General features: G+C 33.9%; 1 protein-coding gene across 2 annotated transcripts; it reads right to left on the bottom strand.

Moving 5' to 3' along the window:
- Positions 1-1986: 1986 nt before the first annotated feature.
- Positions 1987-13897, bottom strand: LOC113513392 (synaptotagmin-16). 2 transcript variants are annotated; one of them, XM_052900666.1, is made up of 11 exons: positions 13601-13897; positions 13346-13528; positions 12673-12764; positions 10395-10601; positions 9296-9454; positions 8562-8670; positions 7857-8026; positions 7023-7241; positions 6277-6441; positions 5396-5560; positions 1987-5165 (listed from the first exon to the last, which is right to left on the bottom strand). In XM_052900666.1, exons 1-11 carry the CDS (start codon positions 13635-13637, stop codon positions 5133-5135), a joined length of 1539 nt encoding a protein of 512 aa, XP_052756626.1. In that variant the 5' UTR covers positions 13638-13897; the 3' UTR covers positions 1987-5132. The 2 variants fall into 2 exon arrangements, with proteins under 2 accessions (XP_052756626.1, XP_052756627.1); XM_052900667.1 differs by lacking the exons at positions 12673-12764; positions 13601-13897 and having other exon boundaries at positions 13346-13493.
- Between the last annotated feature and the right edge of the window lie 1953 nt (positions 13898-15850).

Below are 15850 nucleotides of genomic sequence, written 5' to 3'. Positions count from 1 at the left end.
AAATAGTTTAAATTGTACGAAGGACACCGAAGATTTTTGTTTGCTTTAAATTAAATCATGCTGTAGACTATTCTGGTAACTATATTTTTTGTCTCTGGGAATAGATTGACTTTCTTATCACATAGCATTGCAGCAATTATTAGTAGGACAGTGTCATCTCATGTTCATCTATTCTTTTAGAGAGAATTGTAGAAATTTGTTAATTTTTTTCGTGAAACTATTGAACCTTGTGATACAAATATATTTGGCGTCTTACAAATAACAGTAAATTGGAATAATTATTACTTTCTAATTCTCCGTGTAGTCTCGGCATAAAATGAGCCACCTCTCTTTCTCGTAAATGTCGTAAGATACTAAGGGAACTTAAAAGTCGAGGGATGGGCTTTTTAAAACATCACCAAAGCCTAATTACGGTTACCAATCCTTCTGCCAAATGTGGTACTGGTAAAAACCTTCGATAGATGGCTATGTTTAGCAACGGATATTTAACGGCTGATATGATTAGGCATTAAGACGATTTATATAAGCAATGTCAAATTGCAATTTGAAAAGCTATGTTATACATCAGGTTATGAGTTTTATATTCACTTTTCTATATAAGTGAATCTGATTTGAATAAATTTTATGGATGGGTCCAGTTGGCCTACCAAATTGTTCGAAAGGAAAGTGGAAAGGTATACAAAGGACAGGATTTTGACGGCCCAGTGGGTCAGATCAACTCTTCCCTTTAGTTTACGCCTTTGAAACCTCGAAGCTCTGGATTAAATCGATAATGTTACATTTTCACTTACCATTCTGAATATAAATATTAGAAATATATATTTTAGTAAGGAATTAAACTATGTGTATGTTCCGGATACTTAATTTTTTTATAAAACAGATGTTGACGGCTCATATGATAATGCAATGTGGTAATCAGCAATTCTATAGACATGAACAGTGACATTGACATCACAGAATACACTGTGACGCCCACTTCATGTGTTGGCATTCCTGAGGACTAAGATGTTACACTTTTAGGTTTCATCCTTTCAACTCAAACGCAATATAATAGGAACAGCTGCTTGGTAGCAAAAACAAGAGTGACAACAGTAGTTCTTTAAGCAAACGAGCTTCGACTTTAAAGAATTTTTATAAAATTATGATATTATGTAAAAAGACGTATTTACTTTATTGAAGGAAAAAAGTATTTATGAATATTTGAAATAAAAAACGTTAATTAGGAAAAATGTATAAAGTGGTTTTATTGAGTTTTTTTACATGTTCATACAATTTGTATTGGTATTAATAATGCAAAAAACATAACAAAGGTTATATTATCTTAGATAATAGTTTTAAATCTATGAAACAGGCATAAGACGCAGAGTAGTGTAAAATGAATGGACAAAAATACAAAGTTAAGAAGGTATGTCGTAATATACTTATGCATGCACGTACCTACTCTTGATTGAATATGAGGGAAAATCTATTTAATTATTATTAAATATTATATTTTTGGATAAAAAAGATGTAAGTGATCATCTACATTGCATATTAAAAAATAAACAAGACACTTGGGCGAGTTGCACAAAAAATTAAATTATGAATGTATGGTATTTGCCTCTCCCTAGAGTCTGGAGTAACACTTATGTTTAGCATGGACGAAGAAAACGTCAGATGATGTTATTCCATTATGTTGTACGTATTTACATACAATCAATAATATGTTTCATTAATAGTTACAAAAATATTAAAAAAAAAGATTATATGCTAGCTAGTTAAATAATGCGTACTTGCATAAGTTATGAAGTAATTTTAAAAGAGAGAATTCGATGAAATCTATTTATCTAAGTATGTATAGGTTTTTAGAGAAATATTTTTTTTAAATCCTTCAGGCATCAGTATGTAATACGATTGATACGTTATAAAAGGTATGGGTATTTTACTAAACACATATAAGTATGAAAAAATTTCTTTGTTTTACTATATATATTTTTTTTACTATATATATATATATATATATATATATATAAAATAAAAGTTGGGACAAAGGTATATATCCGAGCCCTAAAGATAGGTAATTGTTTGAACAAAGAATAATTAAAACAAAACAAGCTGATGGAATGTAACTTTAGTTTGATTATATTATCTTAGTCATGGATTAGTAATAAAAAAAGATATCCGTGTCGCCTGATAGACATGTGACACAGAAGTGATACCACACTAAGTACTATAACTATCTCGTTTGTCGTATTTAGTCACTTGAAACGTTAACACTAGAACATAGTTCAAGTATTTACATACTCTACAGTCAAATCACGAATTGAATAACAGCGTTGGCCTTAGCTTACTTGGCGCTCTTGGCCAAATTTTTGATAATGCCTCTCCCTAAAGGCAAAAAAAGGTCATGCGACTCTTAACTAAAACGCCAATTTATGAGGACGACCTCTCTCCCTTCTTCCGATGAAGAAAAAAAAAAAGGAATTCATACTAAAGTTATCAACGTCGAATTTGAAATCTCTCATTTCTGGTCGCTTCCACTAGAGCCGGTACTGATTGGTAGTACTCGGCTTCTATCTAAACTATGTGAAAGCTGTCGCGTTTTACAAGCAAACTACCTCATGGACTTAATATATAAATGCTTTACTTGAAAATTTTATCAACGCTGAGTCTTTTTTTCTTTATTATAAAGTATATTTGAACTATGGTTTGATCGATAATAGTTTGCTAAAGTATATAAAGAAAACGCTATCGTAGTGACTGCGCTACAAATACTACAATAGTCTTTTCTTACGCTACAATCGTTTATTCATACAGGTACTAATTTGGCCTCATGTTGATAGCGTTTAGACGCGTAATAAATAATATTATATAATATATCAAAGGATACAGACTATAAAAATAATATATAAAGTGGATAAAATTAACGGAAAATCAAAAGAGAGTGTTGCTGCTTTAAGATAGAAATAAGTCAGTGGGAAAACAAATTTCTTATTAATGTTAATAATTCGAATGGTCTTCTGCAGGGTCCTGGATTCACTGGACCAATCAGTACACTGATGGGGGGTGAATGAAGCAATAGAAGATTAAGGGGCAAGATTATGAGAGTCCAGTGCGTCCGAGCCTACTTACTGGTATATGCATGTAGCAAAGTACCTTGAGATAAATTTTGTTATTTTAATATTGTGTAATATTAACCTACATTAAGATTTTAGATCTTTTAGTAAATATATTCACAAAGGTATTTCGTTATAATAACAAATTGTACACAACATTGAAAACGCCCATATTATAAAAACACGTAAATACAGTCAGCATTAAAATTAGTACAATTTAATAATTGTTTGTATACTTATATAATTTAAATATATAGATTAAATTAGAAATCGCGATACCGGATTATTACAACTGACCGTACAACAAAAATATAACATAAATCAATAAAATATTATATATAATATACACATTTCACGGATATACAATTAAAATGAAATAAAAAATCATTTAAGTACTATAAAAATATCAAGTTATTACAACACACGAATATAATTAATTCATCCTTATTAAACTATTAACAATAATACATCTATTCTCATAAAATGGTAATATTTAAAACACATTAATAAATTTTACAATTAATAATTGAAGAATGTCAATAATATCAATAAAGATAGTATATTAATATTCTTACTAGCTAATAAGTATTTGCAAAAAATTAAGTCCAATTAAAAATAACTGTTATACATTTTGTTTGTGAGTAAAGGTACTGTAATGTAAACTGTAACTGTACTGTAAACTGTAACTGTATACATTGTTGTTGTATCTAATAAATATAATATGGGTATAATGGGTAAATAGAAGTTGTTAAGTATATAACTATTAAGAGTCTCGCAAAATGGAGCATGGAAAACTTATTTATTATAAATCACGTCGAGACCTTCGTGTACATTATACAAGAGGCGGCCTACAAACTTTTAACAGTAGAGGGCACCTCAGCTACTTGCTTAGAACTATTTATGCGACATATTATATAATAAAGTACATATATATTATATAAACAGATATCTATTTTATATTTCTAAAATTTGTATGATTCCGTATTAAAGCAAGCCTTTCAATTACATTATATAGATATTCAAATAATGATAAATATAATTATGCACGTAGTAAATTTGTATATATCAGATAGGTATATTTAATATCAGTATTCAATAAATATCAATCTAGTCATAATTTTATTTAATCTCACATTTTATTGTGCGCTCCGAGTCTTCTTCATCATTAAAATTACTTACTACAAAATGAGTACATCCAAACTTTAATTAGACGAAATTAAAACATAATCCAAATCCAAGCATCTACTAATACATATATAGTATATATATATACATTTGAAAATAAAAAATATACTCTATTTACACAATTATACATTTACAGTTAAACTTATATTATACGCAATTTTATTAATTGAATGTAGGTATTACTAGTCAAATACAAATTTAGTAAAAAAAGCAATTTTATCGAATTATCTTTACACATATATAGTTTTACATACGTTATTAATATCAAAACTTTCAATCAGTCAGAATGTGCGTACCTCTGTCATTGATTCATGAATTTTTTAATCCTAATCACAATGCCAGGAAAATATTAAGACAACAGAATCTATTAATAATTATGACGCAGACCGCATCCAAACGTGTTTCAATATAAATATGCGGTTATATATTCAAGTGGAGTATATAAAGCAAATGCCAGTGCTCAAACAATCAAAGCAATGCGCACCGAGTGAAATAACAATTGTATATATAAAAACCTCTCAAATTGTCTCCACATCCTCAAATTGCTTTTTTGGTCAGTAGCTATTTTACTGTAATGTAGCTTTTAGAAGGAAATATCAAAGATGCCATCTTTGGCTTTCGAGTATTTATTAGACGGGTACTTACCGCTCGCCAAAAATATCGATACACGCGTAAGCAGACGCAGTCGAGTTTTTTTTTTACTTTGAATCGGCGTCTCCGCTTGAGCGGTGAACGCTGGCAAAGACCGGCAACGCGCGACTTAATCACCACGTAAAAGCACCAAGTGGTGCGGCCAGGGTGCCAGGTAGAAATTCAAGCAAGCGCTTCGTCCACGCGCTAAGTCACTGACCGTCAGGAGTCCAGAAGTACATGCCAACGCTGGACCTGGTACGATACAATATATACATATTCTTATTATGCTATCTGTCTATTACCTGTCTAAAGATATAACTGTTGTCTTAGTAGGCAACAGTTATCTCTTAGACAGGTTTGTTAGTACAAGAACCTCATTGAGATTATATCTATTGTCCATGGCATCTAGCATTGTAATCTCTGAGAACTAAGGTGATTTATCGGTTGTGATACTCATTTATTATTAATTTTTATTTAGTTACCTGTTCTCCTTGTCTCTCGCATAATTCCTGCCAGTGCCGCTCTTCTTCGCGGCCAGAGGGGCTGTGTCCCAATGAGAACCAGCCCACCATTTCGTTGCGTTTAACGCTACGTCGCCACCAAACCGAAACCATGAGAGTAACTTCACTCAATTGGAATAAAGCAACCTGATGAAAACGAACAACAATTTAACAAGATTGATTTTAAAACAACCGAATATTAAAGTAAGCTATTATTAACAAAACATATTTCATCTAAAATGTGGCTAATGTGGACTAGTAATTCGAAAATTTGGAAGCCCTAAATCTAATTTTAATAATTTTAAAGTGTACAGCGAGGTTTAGTTTCCTTGAAATGAGATTCTTGAAATCTATTTAGTGTACAGTTTTATAAGATATAAAAAAATTTTAACTTGGAAAACTTCAAGTAAACTTCTATTTGCTATGTGTCCTAGAGCACAGACAGTGACATAGGAAGCAATAGTTTCATCAGGGGTTTTCAGCTTAACAGAAATTAGCTCAATCGTTTGAATTCAAATATTTTTTATATCTTTTTTTTATGCAACTTAGGATGGCAAACAAGCTGACGGCCCATCTGATGGAAAGCGGTAATCGCCTCCTATAGACATGAGCAATATTATGAACATATCAGAGTATACTGTTTTCTCCCCATGCGTTGCCGTTTCTAACTCAGGTGTTATCCCTTTGTGCCCTGTAAATTCACTGCCATATTCCATGCTTCAAACAGCAACACAGTCCTGCAAACACAACTGCTTCACGGTAGAAACACGAATGGGGCAGAGGTGTCCAAACTAGACTTTTGTACAAAGTCTCTCTCTGGTAATTTTTAAGTAACATTACTTGTTATAAAATAATGTTTTTACCTGAAATATAAAAACTTCTTTGTAAAGCGGATTGGACTGAGCGCGACGCGTAGTAGACTTGCACCGTCCCATCTCCATGCCGAGTGAACTGATAAGGCACAGTTTTACGTACGTGTCCGGCGCCTTGTTGGGCGACAACTTTCGAAAGTGTGTGCCTTTTATCACCTATTAGGTAAAAATGAATCATCATTTTTTATATACGCTAAAGTTTCGTATGACTCACTTAAGGTACATTTATTCTTGTTATGAAATAGGATTGCATGGTGTCGATCTTGAACTCACTGTCCCTGAGTTTGGCCCTGTGTTCCCGTTAGATGCGCAGAATACTTTAACTCGCACTATATAATCAAGCTGGTAGTGTGTGCTTAAAAAACCGCTGGTGTTTTAATAATAATAAATAATAATAATAAACTCTTTATTGCGCACAGTAGAGATGTATACAAGGAGTATTTATACAGAATGTGCATATACAAAAGGCGGCCTTATCGCTAAAAGCAATCTCTTACAGACAATCCATCTTCATCAGGGAAAATATTTGAATGTCATAAATATTTACCGTCGTTATTGTTTATGGAAATTAGTAAACAGTTTTTTCATTTTTTGTTTATGTTATACTTATGATATAACTTAGCTCTATGTTTGTACTGATTCTCATGATAATTATTTTATTCCCATGTTGGTTACCATATGAATTTTGATAACATTGAAGTCGCTTTCGACAAAAAATGTTACAACCAAATACTCACCTCGACAGAGAGATGTCCAGTAGTGGAGTTATATTGTAGGCCCAGCAGCAGTTCTGGCGTGGATCTGGTGCTGCAGCAGGAGGAGGCGGAGTCAGATCTCGCAAGGCTGCATGCTTCGCCGGCGCCCGGTCCAGCGCCGCTTGGTGTTGTCACGGTCACGATGGACGACGGACTTGCCAGGACACCGGTTATTGTGTGATTTGAATCCAGTTTTGGTAACTGATGATACAAAAAGCAAAAACAAATATATATTATTTTATGCAAGTAGTAATTATGTATGTAAGGAATAACTGCTGTGTGAAGGGGGAAAAGGATTGTTAGTAATAGGACCAAACAGCCATCGGGTGGGAGGGGGGGGGGGGAAGGGATTGTTAGTAATGGAGACTAAGAATCCCATTGCTAGCAATATGCCCAACCAGGTCAATCTCCATGCGGTTCCCCCTGGAAACTATCATGGTTAATTTCTGATGAATTTACGATATATATATATGAATTTATCATGATGGATTAACTGGTCTGTTTTTATTCTCATCTATCACCCTTCATTCGTGCCTACTAGTGTATACCGTTAGCGCAGACGGGGTTGCCATTTCATTTTCATCCAATAAAAAAAAAACAGCAATATATCCTATTAGATTGACCTCCACGCGGTTTTGTCTGGAAACTAGCGAGATCGACTTAACAAGGTGTATTGCCGGTAATGGGGACTAGTACCATCGTTCCTATGAATGATATTCTCTCTTCTCCTATCAAAAGCTTGTATCGTGCTCTAGATCTCCCTGTTTAGACTCAAAATATTAGCAAATAATGGAGTTTTGTTATAAGTACTTTTACCTGCATAGGTGGTTGATGATGTTGTCTTGGCATTAGTTGCAGCCACAAACTGTTTTCTAGCTCGAAATTAAGTGTTGCGAAGCTAACTGCCGCTTCACCGAGCAGTCTCTGTCTGCGCATGCGCTCGCAACCGTAAATGCGTATACGCAGCCCCAGACCATGCACATCCTCTGTTTGAAAGTGTCATTAATCGCGAATGAAATGTTTGAATGATTAGAAATGTAATTACATTTTATAATTATGTACATATTTTATTTAATTAATTTATTAGTTATTACAGCAATTTGCGTATGAGGCATATTACTTCCAAATCTTACTATTTTTACGCCTTAGATAAACAGAATTAACTGTCTATATTATTCTATGCTTAATGTATTCCGTGATACATTTAGCACTATGACCTCTATGGTACCCTTCTTATGATATCATACCTGAGGTTCCTGTAATACACCTAACCCAGTAATTTCGTGACCAACGTCGGATTTCGGAATCCAACGTTTATCATTATATAATTTAGTTTGCTCATTGCAATTTCTTATTGAAGTCTATAAAATAAAAAAGATGCGTTTGCTCTGTAAATTTTACCAGACCAGTTAAATTTAAAGAACAAGAAACATAATTTTCATCTCTCCTATCTACTTTAAATGCTATTGATTTACCTAAATCAAAGCCAAATGAATGTACAAAGTGATGTTTTCCACATACCTGGATTAATTTTGTGTAAAACAAAGCTCTCCATATATTGTGGATTTTCGCCATTTCGTATTTTGGATTTAAATTTTTGTTTCTTCAATGGGAGTAGTACAATTCTAACCTGAAAATTGAATGTGATAAATTAAAAATAAATTTGTTAATATTATTGTTATTAATTTATATTTATTTATTTATTTTATTCCCAAAGACGTCAGGCAGGCGATCGATCGTAAAATCAAAAGTCAAAACCTTGGGTAATATATCTATAAATTTATCTAAAAACATATATATACCAGAGGGAGACTTTGTACAAAAGTCGATTGCTTGGGTACCTCTGTCCCATTCGTGTTTCAACCGTGAAGCAGTTGTGTTGGCATGACTGTGTTTCGGTTTGAAGGGTGGGATATGGCGTGAATTTACTGGGTACAGAGGAATAACACCTGAGTCCTCAGGAGTGGCAACGCATGGGGAGTATCATGGGCGAAACAGTATACTCTGTTATGTCCATGGTACTGCTCATGTCTATAGGCAACGGTTACCACTTTCCATCAGGTGGGCCGTCAGCTTGTTTGCCATTCTAAGTTGTATAAAAAAAAAAAAAAAAAAAATATTACGCCGATCCAAAATTATTGGGATCAGATCAGGAAGATGGTGACTAATTAATTTCATGGTCAATAGGTTTCAAGAAATACATCTGAGACAAAGAGGGATGAGGGGACAATTCCAAATTTATAGTGTGGTCTAACCTGACTTTGCAGAATCTGTCCTTGAGCTTTTTGAGGTAGCGAACGCGCCTGCAGTATGTGGACCGTCATACTACGCACTGGTGCGTCGTACAGAAGCGTCAGTTCGACAGAACCGCGTTCTTGAGAACTGCTGCTTTCACCACACAAAAGGGATGTGTCCTGGAAGCATCACGTGAATGGGTAATTTACAAAAATATAATATGATTAAAATACTTCTGCCTCGAGAGCGTAGGCTTAATATCGCTAAATCTCTACATCAGTTGAAACATTGAAATGAGTCAGGTAAATGATTATCATCATCATATCAGCCAACTGTCCACTGTTACACATAGGTCTCCTCCATAGACGTTGGGGGGTTTTGCCAGTAGTAGCCACGTTTGGCAGGTGGATTGGCAACTGCAGTTAGATTTTGATGTAAAAAGTAGTCTATATTATTTTCCATTCCGTACATTGTACCAAATTTTATAGTGCTTGGTTTAGCCGTTATAGTATCTAAGAGATAAGAAACAAATTTACTTTCACATTCCTAATATTAATGATTCTTAGGTCTCTAATACATATTAATATAATAATAATAGATTGTTTGTTACCAGAAATAACTATTTCGTTGTCAGGATTATACAATACACTATTAGACCCTAATGTGGACCACCTGGAAACCATAATTAATTTCACAGATACACACTCTAAAATTAAAGTGGTCACGTATATTGTGGTTTCAGAAGAGCTTCTTCCCGCGAACGCTTAGGTTGTGGAATGATCTTCTTGCCGAGGGGTTCTTTAAAATGTGCGTAATAAGGTTTTTTAAAGGTCGTCAACGCGCGCGCGATATTCCTGATGTTACAGATGTTCATAAGTTACGGCAACCCTATTTACCATTAGAGGCGCCGTATGCTTGTTTGCGACCATAGTAGTAGAATTATAAAAGAAATTCGACCGAATTCATCACGTTAGGTGCTCTTTATTTATCATCCTACAGAATTAATCGTCATCACAACTTATTATAAAGACACTTTAGCCTTTGTCTATGTTCTTTTAAAGAAGTCTCGTTCTAGTCAAGTACAAAATAAGTCGAACTGGTAAACAGTTGTCAATTTACATTATGAACTATGACATCACTATCGACGCTACTCTGCGCCTCCAGTGTGTGTATGTATTCTGCACGTTGCGGGATGACGTCGTCTATCCTGGTCTCCCTCAGTGTGGTCTCACGGAGAGCCGTCTCCACCAATTCCACCTCCAGCTTTGCCGGAGCTAAGTTCTCGTTCTTCTCCTCGTAGTGGCATTCCACAACTTCTTCCTTATCCTGAAAGACCAATTAACCAATAAATATTTGTTAGGAAATAATTTTACAATCCTCATTATAAACTTTGGAAACCAGTTTTAAACTAATTCATAAAATGAATTTGTTGTGAATGAGATATATTCTGCGCATTGTAGCAAGGAGACTGTAATATTTATTTATAAGTGAATTATAAATAAATTAGATTTAGTGATATTTTTAGAGTTTAAGTCAATCTAACAATCACTTGGAATAATTCTAAGAACAAAACTGATTTCGCTTCAAATTCTTTTCTCCTACATTCTTCACGACTCTGGAACGCGCTTCCTGATATCTTTAAGAGACTACCGCCTAAACCGTCTTTCAAAAAAAACGTTCACGCTCACTTTTATACTTTATCCATGCAGTAAGTGCTTTATATTATTCTCAATTTCGTGTATAATATAGTATATATCATATATGTGTAAGTATATTTGTTATTTATATATATTTATTTGTTTATATATGTAATTTGAGTATGTATGTATATCAATAATGACTAGTACCGCATTCGAGTATTCTGACATTTTCCTATGGTTGACTGGAAGAGAATGCTTTTAGCATTAAGTCCGCCATGTACACATATTGTATTGTATTGTAAAATCCTTATTGTACATAATTCATAAATAAATACATAAAAATCTTTGGAATATTATTTAATTACGTCTTTGGAATATTAGACATATGTAGCTATCAGAATGGTACAGCGCACATAGGAAAAATCAGTATAACATATCGATCAATATAGCCAAGCAGATTGAGGTAATACAAAGGTACTTTTATATGGCAAAAAATATTTATTTACTTGAGTTAATGTATATACATAAAATCTAAATTATTATTCTCGATTTCCATGTATATTTTGTTTTTAAGCATATAGGGTAAATAAATTCTTAGTTCTATGTGTCTATCTGTATATACATTGGCAAATATTTTACAGTAGAAACTCCTTTTTAAATTTGAATTGAGTGAACCAGTAAACACTGCCTTTGTTTGCAGAGTGAAATTAGTTGGATGATTGGGTAACTTAAATATTTGCTTACCTAAAAAGTTACTAACTTGTGAGTTGTAAAACAATAAAGAATGCGAATAAAACTATAGCAAATCTCCTGACCAATAGAGTGATAGTAAACTATATCGCCCTCTTATCATCATACAATAATAGGTTGTTAAAAAAGTAACTTCATATCCAATAAGATTTCATATTATATTTCATAGGAGTTATCTAAATTTTCACCTTTTATTTAATTCACTTAGAGGATATTTTTTTTTAAACCTTGCGTAGTACAACTATGTTCTACTATTATTTATATGATGGTCTTACGTGCAAAATGTTTCAAATATTTATGGTGATTTATTTAGAGAAATGTCAATCAGTCAGTATTAGTACGGAGTGTTAGTAAGAGCTTTACGTCTTACAAGACAGATGTAAGCCCTTAAACGTTTTTATTGTATGAAAAATATCAATTTAAAATATTGATTAGGTTATGGTCACTGCTAACTTAGTTAAATACCTCTTTAGGTAGATACTATTTTGAAAATATTTGTACATAAAAATATTTACATCACCTTAAAAACCTTCTTTTCCTTGCTTTTTTCCGACACGTAGTATAAATTATTTTTTTTAACTACTAAGTGTCTTAGTATTACGACTTACAATTGAACTGGCGTGTTACAATTTTCTTCGTATTTTTTTTGTAAATGCCTACTAAATAAGTACGTACTATGTACAAATAAGAAAATCTAGAATGTATCATGCATTACGCAATATTTTTAAATAAAAAAGATAAAGGCATGCATCGATAAATTACAATATTATATTTTAAAGGATGAGATCGGATTGGCTGCCTGTTGTCTAAGAGAAATAAACTGACACATCTCCTTTAAATTACTAGAATTCTACAGAATTACTCGAAGAAAAAATTTTTACACAAAATTTTATATTAGTTGAGCGCACCAAAGTCTACACATTAATTATTACTAATTAATTAATGTTAATATTACAGTTAGCATAGCATGCACATTTAACAATATATCTTGTTTCTAGCCACCTCACCTGTTGTATGCGCAAGCGCAGCTCCTCGTCCGAGTCGGAGGCCTCGAATGTGAATATGCGTTCAGGGTAATGGATCGGTTTCGACAAAGCATCTATAACACAGACGTACGGACAACTTCAATCGATATAGCCCAGTGTTTATATATAATTATATAGTGAAAACTAAGCTTTATCTAAGCTATTTAGCAAACTATAAAAGTATGATTAATTTCCTATAAAAATTTTAAAGTCATCTAGACGTTCTAATTCTAATAGAATAACAGCTAAGGGACATAATAAGTAGGTACACGGCTGTAACGCCTTGGCTTGTTGACTGCCCTTGAAGCTACATAAACGCTACAAACACATCAATAATATAGTATGTACTATCTATTCTAGTTACTAGCTTTAAAAATGTAATGTACCGCAATTCTAGCACGCAATAATATGTAAGAATTAAATAGTGACTTTTTTACCACAGTTTTCTTTAATATTGACAAATAAATATAAATTTAATTATTATGAACTCTTTTAAGGTATGCTAAACCTTGATAATGTATAGACCTGAATAGAATATTACCTATTAAAACAGAGATATATTAAAAATTTTAATATGTACCTAGACCCTAAATTAAATTACAGTAAAATGAAATTTTTGAGTCCAGAATGCAATAATTTAAAAAATATTACTGACCAAACTGAGCATTGTCGAGTGGGAGACAGGGAGCAGCAACGCGCGGGTTTACCGCGAGGATGTCATCGCAACATTTGCGGCCAAACACCGCGGAGTAGCACCATCGCCTTCCAAGGAATAGTAGCACCACCAAAACCACACCAGCGAATGCCGCTACTGCACTTATGTACGCTGTAGCCTCCACTGCACAACAATCGATATAATTATTGCTAGGTTCTTTGTGTTAATATCGTCGTAGTATGTTTACAATATTACCATTAGCAGGATTGATGACGCCAATATTGGCCACCATTCTGGCTCAGCCGAGAACGGCGGCGCGCATTTCTGCGCTTCGCGCGTTCTCGCTACTGACGATTACTTCGCGCAATGCACGCCCAAGAGAGTTTTTTTTGTTAATATCGCGTCGGATTTGTGATGTTGATATATTATTGAAGAAAATTAGGACGTGCTAACTCGGGTGGGCTGTCAAACGCACGCATGCGTCGTCGACGAGGGGCACGGCGGGGCGTGTGGAACATTCCGAGTCGCTATAGGACGAAGTCTCGTACCTCAGGTACAAGTATCTTCATACATATTTTAATAGCTATAGAACACGGTCCTCAAGGCCGAGGACAACACGTGCCCTCTGAGGATTATAATAAGGTTCCCGTTACATTATGATATTTATGAATAAACAAGAAAAAGTGTAAAAAGGTATATCCTGGTCAAGGTGTGAAAAAAAAACCGAAAACGTTAAAAAGGAAAAAGTTCCAAAACCTTTAAGAATAAACTAAATAGTGTGTAACTGTCTCATTGATTTTATCATAAAAATGAAGCTTATTTCACTTAGATCATAATAATGAATCGATTGACACCATACTTCACGATACCAAATGAAAAGTTTGTCACTACGCTGGAACAAACGTAAATACAAAACATACTCGTACATACATAATCTGCTAAAAACATACCCCCTTTATGTTTAATCGCAGTAAATATTTAAATGCCTAAAAATGGTAACTGACGTCTATAGTTACAAACAGTTTTAGGAACATCTAGAAAAAAACCTTTTTACCAGAGGGAGACTTTGTACAAAAGTCGATTGCTTGGGTACCTCTGTCCCATTCGTGTTTCAACCGTGAAGCAGTTGTGTTTGCATGGCTGTGTTTCGGTTAGAAGGGTGGGATATGGCGTGAATTTACAGGGTACAGAGGATTAACATCCGAGTCCTCAGGAATGGCAACGCATGGGGGGTATCACGAGGGAAACAGTATACTCTGTTATGTCCATGGTACTGCTCATGTCTATAGGCGACGGTTACCACTTTCCATCAGGTGGGCCGTCAGCTTGTTTGCCATTCTAAGTTGTATAAAAAATACCTACATACAGCTTGCATAAAAGAAAATTTGTTCTCAGACAAAACGTGCATCGCCTGCAGAGACTATTGGCATATATATTGGTCTACTTATACCACGCTGTGGATGTTTCTCAGTTTGTTGTTTTGAAAGTTTTCCCTCTCCTACCTCACACTTACTGTGCTTTGCTTTCTTATATTAAATCTCTTGTGGTATGATAAGGAGTAGTGACATTGTTGTTTCACATGGCCACCATAAAGAAGTATCAGGCGTACCAGAACTTTTTTTTATACAACTTAGAATGGCAAACAAGCTGACGGCCCACCTGATGGAAAGTGGTAACCGTCGCCTATAGACATGAGCAGTACCATGGACATAACAGAGTATACTGTTTCGCCCATGATACCCCCATGCATTGCCATTCCTGAGGACTCAGATGTTATTCCTTTGTACCCAGTAAATTCACGCCATATCCCACCCTTCAAACCGAAACACAGCCATGTTAATATCTACATTCTATGTATAGAATATTGCTTTTCAGTTAAAATTGCTTACCTTCGTTAGAAATTATATATTTTGGGTATTTTCATAAAAATATAGTCGAATTTACTTTTTATATCATAAGGTCAAAATCAAGGTTCGTTCATTAATGTTTTGCAGTTTCAGTACGAAGGTTATTTATCCGATGATTTTCTGCAACGCCTATCGATTTATTGATTACTGTTTGTCGGATCAATCAATAAAATACATGCGCCGTCTAGGTTCAAAATGCTGATGCATTTACGCGTGGAAAAAAGTAGCGTAAATTGTAAAATGCGCGTGTAACATTTTGTAAAAGATAAAATTAATAAAATCCATTTCTGAACAAGAGAACATACAATCAATTAATGCTGTTCAAGTTTTTAAGCGACGGTTACCACTTTCCAACAGGTGGGCTATCAAATTGTTTACTATTCCAGTGCGAAATACTAACACCTTTAATAGAAGCCTTACTTAAATCTTGAATTTTAAACATCTTAATAATGTATTTAATATCAAACGACAAGTGTTAAACAAATGTAAGGGACGCATCGCAGTGGCGAGAAATTTGTCGTTCTAATATAGGATAGTATTTAAAAGAGTACAAGAAGGATTTCTTGCAATTTTTCTAATGGAAATTTATCATAAGAGT

The sequence above is a fragment of the Galleria mellonella genome, unplaced genomic scaffold (assembly GCF_026898425.1).
Source record: "Galleria mellonella isolate WM207_F2 unplaced genomic scaffold, CSIRO_AGI_GalMel_v1 utg65, whole genome shotgun sequence".
Lineage (NCBI taxonomy): Eukaryota > Metazoa > Arthropoda > Insecta > Lepidoptera > Pyralidae > Galleria > Galleria mellonella.
The sequence above is the reverse complement of the archived record's forward strand: the minus strand, read 5'-3'. Positions and strand labels throughout refer to the sequence as shown.

Excerpts from the sequence above, each read along its gene's own strand:
- LOC113513392 (XM_052900666.1), bottom strand. The coding sequence starts at position 13,637 with ATGGTGGCCAATATTGGCGTCATCAATCCTGCTAATG. Across the intron at positions 12,765-13,345 it reads ACTCGACAATGCTCAGTTTG|ATGCTTTGTCGAAACCGATC; the intron begins GTCAGTAATATT and ends TCTGTGTTATAG. Across the intron at positions 10,602-12,672 it reads TGCGCTTGCGCATACAACAG|GATAAGGAAGAAGTTGTGGA; the intron begins GTGAGGTGGCTA and ends TTGGTCTTTCAG.